Here is a 10,112-nt window from a genome sequence, read left to right on the forward strand (position 1 = left end):
TTATGATTTCATATTTGCATCCTATAAGATTATGTTTTGTTTGCAGTAAAGCCAAAAAGGAGGACAGACCTAGCCAGGATAGTTCGCGAAGAGAGACCAATGCAAGCTAACGAGTAAGTGTTGCATTCTTCTGTAGGTTTTGTGAATAAAGGCTGCAAAGGCAGAGTTACACAGAAGTATAGGGTAGGTGAAATGTGATGGAAATATTTTGTTAGGGGAGTCATAGGGAGGGGAGTCATAGGGAGGGGAGTCATAGGGAGGGGAGTCATAGGGGTCCTGTTGTCTTGAGAGAGAAAGATATGTATGAGATGTGTAATATTTAGAATAGGACAGACTTGATGTGACATACTGAAAGGAATTCATATATAAAGTGTGTATTCAAGTATTGACATGGAATCACCATGCAAAAGGTCACACAAAGATACTGACTGAGAACTGTAATTTCAGGGATGCGATGGGCATGGTGTTACACAAAGATTCGCGCTTCTACGAGAGCTGGCAAAACTTCAAAGACAACAATCAATATGTCACAAGTGAGTTTGTTCTTTCTGTTGTTTATTTCATGAGAAAATCAGTTTGTTCTTGTTTCAAACATCCAGCCATTCAGAGCATGGGTCAAGGGTCAATGGTCTATTTTATGTTGCTGAATCAATTTTGACTATACTTGTTAAGGCTGCCCTTTTCTTTAATTGTACATATATATTCTGCCATACAGACCATGCTGATTAATTTTTGGTCACCATTTTTACGTTTTTGAAAAGTTAAATCTGATATGGCAAAAATATTTTGAGATAGACAATGGTTAATATGAGCATGGATTTTGTCAGGCTGCTGTTGTTGTTGCTTTGATTGTTCAGTTGTATGATTTTTTGAGTCACTTGAGAAAAAGTGACTCTATGTAATCGGTCAGTGTTAGTCTGTCCGGCCGGCCGTCCGTCCGTAGACACCACCTTAACGTTGGACTTTTCTCGGAAACTATCAAAGCGATCGGGCTCATATTTTGTTTAGTCGTGACCTCCAATGACCTCTACACTTTAACGATGGTTTCGTTGACCTTTGACCTTTTTCAAGGTCACAGGTCAGCGTCAAAGGAAAAATTAGACATTTTATATCTTTGACAAAGTTCATCGGATGTGATTGAAACTTTGTAGGATTATTCTTTACATCAAAGTATTTACATCTGTAGCCTTTTACGAACGTTATCAGAAAAACAAGGGAGATAACTAGCCTTTTCTGTTCGGCAACACACAACTTAACGTTGGGCTTTTCTCGGAAACTATAAAAGTGACCGGGCTCAAATTTTATGTGAACGTGACTCATTGTGTTGTGAATAGCAATTTCTTCCTGTCCATCTGATGCCTCATATAATATTCAGAACTGCGAAAGTGACTCGATCGAGCGTTTGCTCTTCTTGTTTCCTTATTTGTATGATTTTTTTCCTGTCCACACAGAGATGTTTGACCTGAAGGTCAAGTATGATGAGAGTGACCATGTGGTAGTCAGGGCTACAAGGGCTTTCACAGACAAAATAGGACATATGTTTGGTGAGTCACACATATTGCATTCCCTCATTTTTAAAACTGGGTTGATTGAGTGGTTGGTTAAAAATGAATGAATGAAGAGATAAATGAACAAATACATGAATAGATAGATAGAAAGTTTAATGAATCAATATCAGTATGAATATATGCTGTGGCACATTTCTATTATTGTATACATTTGTACAGTGTGTATATTTTAAATAAATGTTGTTTGTTTAAAAAAAAAGTGTGTAATTTGTATGCATTGGAGATTCAAAATGTTTTTGGCTGTCTTCAATGGTATGCTAGTGGTAGTATACTAATGTCTTTGAGAAGCATCTTCCTGTCCAAGTTTGAAGGTTGTCTGTTTCTTATTTCTCTGAAAGTTGTCTCACTTTTTGCTTTATTTTGTGTGTGCAGGAAGCATGTTTAGCAAGACGGAGATGTCTGAGGTTCTGACAGAAATCTGTAAAGTGGACCCCACCTTTGATAAGGAACTGTTTGTCCGGATGTGTGAACAGGAAATCATTCCCAATGTCCTTGAGGTGGGTCTGGGTGTGTCTGCTTGCATACTTGTGTGTGTTAGTGTGTGTGTGTAGTTGTTACATAGAGGAAATATGATCACCTCATTGAAGTACAGGTGGATTTGCCTTAGAGCTGTGCACATCTAAGGTCCAGCACAGCATGATTTTTGTTTTTATCATAATGAACCTGGCTGAAGGCTTATGTAAATAGGAACAGAAATTCTATACCATAATTGGATTTGCGGAAAATGCTCGGTACAGTGCTCTTAGCTAAAAAGCATTTTCAACATGCAAAGACTTATGCTGGACCATCCTGAACTCAGGAAACCGATTTTTTTAACATATTTAGAGCTTTTTGTAATGTATTATTGATATAAGCAGATTCGCGATCGTTGATAATGATTTTTCATGGTGTTTTGTAATTTTTAAATTACAAAGGAATTGATATGTAAGACAGTTTCAAGCGAGCTATTTTTCGCGGCTGTATTTATTGTGCAAACAACTCTAAATATGGCAAAAATGTCACGTGATAATCAACCGTTTGGGTTCGGCGTTCACTGGAGCAGACGATTTTTTCTGTAACCAGTTGACAGTGATGAAACCATATATTACGGTCTCCTTCCGGCAGCAGTCCCAAAATTTCGACTTGTTTTGACCTTAGAACGATGTCTTTATCATAACTGTGAAGAACAGAACGGAGATCACTGTCGAAGTCGGCCTATCTGCAATCATTTTCGTCTCGCGAGAACACTGATCTCAAATTTAGATCAGTGCTCGCGAAAACCATATGGGAGATAACTCTGTATTTTTGTTTTGATAGATTCGCGTAGGACTGTAGCGTCCGGTCAGGGAGAGAATGAGCCGAACTCATTTTAACCTGAGTTCAGGATGATGCTGGACATGCACTATTCATGCCGCACACAGCAAGTCAAGATTCAGATGTGTCAGCAGTATTTCCAGGACATTGTTATTTTCACATGTGATGTATGTGCAGGCGCTGATTCGGGGGGATGTTGAAGTCCTGAAAGATTGGTGCTATGAAGCGGTGAGTACGTAACCATGGAAACATTTCAAAGATATTGCAATGAAATGTGTTTTATGGACATGCCTTGAAAAGGAGACTGGTTCTACATAACTCTCACTTACTGTTCTTATCTATATTTAAGGCACTTACCTCCCTTTCCTTCTTAGATCTTGAGTATTGCAGTCGAACCTGTCTGTAATGAACACTCATGGGACCAACCAAAAGTGGTCGTTACAGACAGGTGGTTGCTATGGAAAGGTGAATTATAGAGAAGACCATTCTTCTGAGATCCTTTGCAGTGGTTTTTAATTGTGGGCTTTTGAAAACCTGCTCACAAATGTCCCAAGGCCAAAAAAAAAAAAGGTCTGTTTACGGTAACATAGGCCAAAAAAATAGGGTCGGTAGGTCGGGATTTTTTATTTTTTATTTTTTTTATTTTTTTTCCAAAAAACCATATTTTTACGTTATTTATTTATTTATTTTTTTTAATTTTTTTTCCCCAAATGCCAAAAAAAAGTCTAGGGTCGCGTGAAAAAAATAGGGTCGGTCGGGTTACCGTAAACAGACTATTTTTTTTTTTTGGCCCAACTAACCAGAGGCATAAGTTTGTGGTAAAATGAAACTTCCGTTTTCAGGCCTCCAAAAGTGGGAGAAAACTAGGCCTTACAAGGGAGTGTGTCTAAAGATGGGGGTAAATTCAATGACGTCATGAACACAAAATGTGGAATAAGAAGGCCTTAAAACGTGGGGTGGTCACATTGAGCTTCCGCTGTACCCATGATTATTGGCTCACGAAGTGTAGCCTATGCGATCGTAACTTTGTCTGTCTGTGCGTTTGTGCGTGTGTGTGTGCGTGTGTGTGTTTGTGCGTGTGTATGTCTGTGGTAGAAACTTTAACATTTCCGAGTCTATGTGTGAGTGGTTATCCAAGACTATGGATAAAGCTCGCATAAGATTACGTCATGGTCAAAAGTGTTTGACGTCAATTAATGCATCATGACGGCATGCCTCCCTGTAGTCTTTCTCTCTCGCGTGGTGTGTGTGGTCTCGGTCATTGTTATTTTGAGCGGGCCGAGACTATTTGGCAGTCGTGTCCCTGTAAGTAGGCTACATGCAGACAGACAGATCTAGATCTAGTGTCTCTCTTTCTTGCACAGTGTCACCTAAGCTTACTGTGTGTGTGGGTGTGTATGTGTGACGGAGTGATTGAGTTTGTGTTACTGTTTGTCGATTTCTTACGTGAGCCTTGAAGGCTTCGCCTCTTGTTTTAGGTATGTAATGTGATAATGCACGTGCTTGACAGCAGATAAACATGACATTAATCGACATAAAAATATGAGGTGTGGATCCCCAGAAGAGAACAAGGCCTTATCTAGGTTTTACTTTCTGTGTGTGTTTAATGCTGCTTTGCATTTTTCAGCCCTACAACACACTGACCCATCCTATCAAGCAAGCCCTGGCAGCAGGGTACAAGTTCGACTCTAAAGTTCTTGACATCAGCAATGTGGATGTAAGTTGCTGTTCCATTTTTTCTCTTTCACTTGTGCTCTTTGTTTATTCTCTTTCACTTGTTCCCTTGTTATGATGTATTCTTGATATGAAGAAATGCATACATGAGTTATGCATGCATGTGTGTGTCTGAGGGAGGGGGGGAATATATCTACCTATCTCAGGTGCGTGATGTGAATCACACGATGCAAAATAAGTTTACACTCATAGGCCTTAGTTCACTATCATAAAATGTGTTCTTTTAAACACTGTCCTCTGCTCTTGTCAGCTGCTTTAGTTTCTTCTCTAAAAAAACCCCACAAAGACCTTTAACTGGTGAACAGTAAACGACCTTAGTGTTTAGTGTATTTTTCTTGAGTGGTCCCAGATCCAATCCTTGGGGCAGGGGTAAACTCTGGTCAAATACCTATCAATTTCCAGTGCAGGATAAGTCAACGTACATATATTTAGCAGATACCTCTTACAACTTGATGCTTTATTCTCCCTCCAGGTGATGGCGGGCAAGATGATGGAACAGGGTCCAGTGCTGGTCATCAGCTTCCACGCACAGCAGATCATGTGTGTCAGGGACTCCAAGGGGAACGTTGTGGAAGGGGATAAGGTGAGTCTCTTACTCTTAGCCTTAGGCCAAAAAGAAAAATATGTCTGTTTCCGGTAACCCGACCGACCCTATTTTTAAGCGCCGACCCTAAAGGTTTTTTTCGCTTTTCGCACCCCCCCAAAAAAAATTAAATATATATCTATATATATATATATGAAGTCAATTATACTTTATTTAGTTTTAATATATCTAGGTCAAAAACATGTGCTAAATAATTGTAAGTAAACTAAGGAAGCGCTTAAAAAAACTAAAAAAACACGTAAAAAGACGTTAACAAAACGTAAGAAAAAGACCAACCCACCCTATTTTTTCGGCGATGTTACCGGAAACAGACATATTTTTCTTTTTGGCCTTAGCAGAGACACTATGATAGAGAGATTGCTCACTCTCTCTTTGGCCTTATTCAATTTGAAGCTGGAAATTGTAGTTTTGACCTATGCATGGGATGTCAAAATCATTATTTAACTGGGACATTGGAATTGCTAAACAGTGTATCATATACTTAGAGCATGTCCAATGTTTTGCCTAAAAGCCAGACTATCGCCAAGACAGCTGATGACACTTGCCAAATACGTCAATGATCAGGTGACATGAATGATTAGACCAAGAAAAAAGTCAGTGTTTCCGATTCCCTGATGGACCCTATTTTTTCAACCAATGACCCTAGAATTTTTTGCGACCGTTAAAGTATGAATTAAAAATGACAAAACTCGATTTTGCCGACTTAACAAGGAGAGTTACTCTATTCAGGGGACACAGCTGGCACAATTTCTGGCCATAATGTAAAGTGCAATTAAAACAAGTCGCGTAAGGCGAAAATACAATATTTAGTCAAGTAGCTGTCGAACTCACAGAATGAAACTGAACGCAATGCAACGCAGCAAGACCGTATACTCGTGGTCCACCGCTCACGGCATAGGCAGTGAAATTGACAAGAAGAGCGGGGTAGTGGTTACGCTATGCTGCATAGCACGCTTTTCTGTACCTCTCTTCGTTTTAACTTTCTGAGCGTGTTTTTAATCCAAACATATCATATCTAGATATTTTTGGAATCAGGAACCGACAAGGAATAAGATGAAAGTGTTTTTAAATTGATTTCGAAAAAAAAAATTTGATAATAATTTTTATATATTTAATTTTCAGAGCTTGTTTTTAATCCGAATATAACATATTTATATGTTTTTGGAATCAGCAAATGATGGAGAATAAGATAAACGTAAATTTGGATCGTTTTATACATTTTTTTTTTTTTTTTACAATTTTCAGATTTTTAATGACCAAAGTCATTAATTAATTTTTAAGCCACCAAGCTGAAATGCAATACCGAACCCCGGGCTTCGTCAAAGAGTACTTGACCAAAATTTCAACCAATTTGGTTGAAAAATGAGGGCGTGACAGTGCCGCCTCAACTTTCACGAAAAGCCGGATATGACGTCATCAAAGACATTTATCAAAAAAATGAAAAAAACGTTCGGGGATTTCATACCCAGGAACTCTCATGTCAAATTTCATAAAGATCGGTCCAGTAGTTTAGTCTGAATCGCTCTACACACACACACACACACACACACACACACACAGACACACGCACATACACCACGACCCTCGTTTCGATTCCCCCTCGATGTTAAAATATTTAGTCAAAACTTGACTAAATATAAAAAAGTAACCAACCTATCGACATTATTTGGCCTTGTCATGAGAAGCATTTTGGGGAGGGGGGAAGTGTTCTACTACTTTTAGAAGGCTTCACTTTTAGGCTTGAGAGAGGGATCTCTCTTTTTATAGAATCTCTGACCTCAGTATCTAATGATAACTGATCTAGTAAGAAGTTTCTTAGATGGAGACAATGAATTTGAAACGAGGATATAGTTCTGTTAACTTCTTCTCCTTTTGCGTTTATGGGCTGAAATTCCCATGTACACTTGTGTGTTATTTTGCTTGAGTGGGTTGTTACGTGTATGGCCATTCAGGCAGTCATACACCAATTTGGGTGTAAATTCTGTTAAAATGACAGGACTTCACTGGTTTCAGGGCTGTATTTTTTGTGTTTTGTCATTTTTATATTTAGTCAAGTTTTTACTAAATATTTTAACGTAGAGGGGGGAATCGAGACGAGGGTCGTGGTGTATGTGTGTGTGTGTGTGTGTCTGTCTGTCTGTCTGTCTGTGTGTGTAGAGCGATTCAGACTAAACTACTGGACCGATCTTTATGAAATTTGACATGAGAGTTCCTGGGTATGAAATCCCCATACGTTTTTTTCATTTTTTCAATAAATGTCTTTGATGATGTCATATCCGGCTTTTCGTGTAAGTTGAGGCGGCACTGTCACGCTCTCATTTTTCAACCAAATTGGTTGAAATTTTGGTCAAGTAATCTTCGACGAAGGCCGGGGTTTGGTATTGCATTTCAGCTTGGTGGCTTAAAAACTAATGAGTGAGTTTGGTCATTAAAAATCTGAAAATTGTAAAAAAAAAAAAATTTTTATAAAACGATCCAAATTTACGTACATCTTATTCTTTATCATTTTCTGATTCCAAAAATATATAAATATGTTATATTTGGATTAAAAACAAGCTCTGAAAATTAAAAATATAAAAATTATTATCAAAATTAAATTGTCCAAATCAATTTAAAAACACCTTCATCTTATTCCTTGTCGGTTCCTGATTCCAAAAACATATAGATATGATATGTTTGGATTAAAAACACGCTCAGAAAGTTAAAACGAAGAGAGGTACAGAAAAGCGTGCTATCCTTCTCAGCGCAAGTACTACCCCGCTCTTCTTGTCAATTTCACTGCCTTTGCCATGAGCGGTGGACTGACGATGCTACGAGTATACGGTCTTGCTGCGTTGCATTGCGTTCAGTTTCATTCTGTGAGTTCGACAGCTACTTGACTAAATGTTGTATTTTCGCCTTACGCGACTTGTTAAATATTTCTTTTGATCTTTTGTTTGGAATGTTTTGAAGTGTTCTTTGAGCACTTCTAAAAGCAGCATTAAAATGAAAATCCTGAAAAGCGTTTTTGACTCACATGCGAAGCAAAAGTGAGTCTATGTACTCACCCGAGTCGTCCGTCCGTCCGTCCGTCCGGAAAACTTTAACGTTGGATATTTCTTGGACACTATTCAGTCTATCAGTACCAAATTTGGCAAGATGGTGTATGATGACAAGGCCCCAAAAAACATACATAGCATCTTGACCTTGCTTCAAGGTCAAGGTCGCAGGGGCCATAAATGTTGCCTAAAAACCAGCTATTTTTCCCATTTTTCCCATTTTCTCTGAAGTTTTTGAGATTCAATACCTCACCTATATATGATATATAGGGCAAAGTAAGCCCCATCTTTTGATACCAGTTTGGTTTACCTTGCTTCAAGGTCAAGGTCACAGGAGCTCTTCAAAGTTGGATTGTATACATATTTTGAAGTGACCTTGACCCTGAACTATGGAAGATAACTGTTTCAAACTTAAAAATTATGTGGGGCACATGTTATGCTTTCATCATGAGACACATTTGGTCACATATGATCAAGGTCAAGGTCACTTTGACCCTTATGAAATGTGACCAAAATAAGGTAGTGAACCACTAAAAGTGACCATATCTCATGGTAGAAAGAGCCAATAAGTACCATTGTACTTCCTATGTCTTGAATTAACAGCTTTGTGTTGCATGACCTTGGATGACCTTGACCTTGGGTCAAGGTCACATGTATTTTGGTAGGAAAAATGTGTAAAGCATGTGAGTCGTATGGGCTTTGCCCTTCTTGTTAACAGTTACTTCAACCGTCAGGTTATATTTGCTTTATCATCATTAGAGGGAAAGCACCCTTTGACACCCTGATATAGTTTTGTCGTTAAGCAAAGTGTCTCTCAGTGATAATGTTCCTGTTGTGTCATTATTTGCAGGACAAGACAGTGCGAGTGCTGTATGTGTGGGCGTTGTGCCGAGACCAAGAAGAACTGGATCCCCTAGCTGCATGGAAGCTTTTGGACATTTCGGCCAGTACTTCTGACCAGTGGTTATAATGCAAGCCATGTGTAGAAGTGGAGTTGTCTGTATGCTGCTGCTGCCTTCTGTCCCAGTGAATAAGAGTGATCATTGTAGATATTGTTGCTATCTGGTTGAATCGGGTGGATCTGCAGGAAGGACCTTTGAGAAGAGGGCACAAATGCATAAAAATGCACATGGTGCAATAAAGGGTGGTACTTATAGGCATGGGCGTGTGTCCTGGTTGTCAAACAGTATATTCTGTTTCAATAAACACCCATTTTTGTTTGCCTCAAACTCTTTTTTTTTTTTTTTTAAAGCAAAAAGATTGCAGTAAAATGTTTAATGTTTTCCTCTGACCAGCTTGCCCAGTTTCTTTTAAATGGGTTACTGCATACCAACATACATCATTGGACTTAATTTAGAATACGATCTTGTTCCTTGAGTGCGAGCATGAACACAGTTTGCATGGAGATCAGTGTGAAAATGGAGAGTCATTGGTACAAAGAGGATGAGTGAATGGTATGAAATGATGCATGGCAGAGAAGTGCATTTTAGTTCTCAGCTAATGTCTACGTGGCTCTTTTTTCAATGAAGCTTCTATGAATGATCATGGGAAGTTTCATGCTAGTGGGTATAAACAGATACGGGTGGGATTTCTGAATTGTACGATTAATTTCTGACAATTGAGTTAGCAAAAATTGAACAAGTTACACTTTTAGATGACTGATGATATGATGCTGTTACTGTTGAATGACTGTGAATTGTATTACTGTTAAGTCATTCATTTTTACTTTGGTTTGGCTGTGGCATATAATGATATATGATTGTGTGTGTGTAGATATTTGATTTGTGTATTTGTATGCATAAAGTTTTTAGAAAGATGTGCAGATTTATTAATAAAAAGAATAATTGAAAGTCTTTGAACAGTTTTGTCTCTCCT

General features: G+C 38.4%; 1 protein-coding gene across 1 annotated transcript in view; it reads left to right on the forward strand.

Annotated features, from left to right (window-relative positions):
- The window catches only part of LOC138977664 (mitochondrial import inner membrane translocase subunit TIM44-like), a 30,967-nt gene extending 20,875 nt beyond the window's left edge, over positions 1–10,092 (forward strand). Inside the window, exons 8-15 of the mRNA XM_070350374.1 lie at positions 47–113; positions 448–533; positions 1,452–1,544; positions 1,941–2,065; positions 3,039–3,089; positions 4,489–4,578; positions 5,068–5,178; positions 9,088–10,092. Coding sequence (XP_070206475.1) covers positions 47–113; positions 448–533; positions 1,452–1,544; positions 1,941–2,065; positions 3,039–3,089; positions 4,489–4,578; positions 5,068–5,178; positions 9,088–9,207 — 743 coding nt within the window. The 3' untranslated portion in view covers positions 9,208–10,092. The remainder of the gene's footprint in view (positions 1–46; positions 114–447; positions 534–1,451; positions 1,545–1,940; positions 2,066–3,038; positions 3,090–4,488; positions 4,579–5,067; positions 5,179–9,087) is intronic.
- The last annotated feature ends 20 nt before the right edge of the window (positions 10,093–10,112 follow it).

The sequence above is a fragment of the Littorina saxatilis genome, linkage group LG1, assembly GCF_037325665.1.
Source record: "Littorina saxatilis isolate snail1 linkage group LG1, US_GU_Lsax_2.0, whole genome shotgun sequence".
Classification (NCBI taxonomy): Eukaryota; Metazoa; Mollusca; class Gastropoda; order Littorinimorpha; family Littorinidae; genus Littorina; species Littorina saxatilis.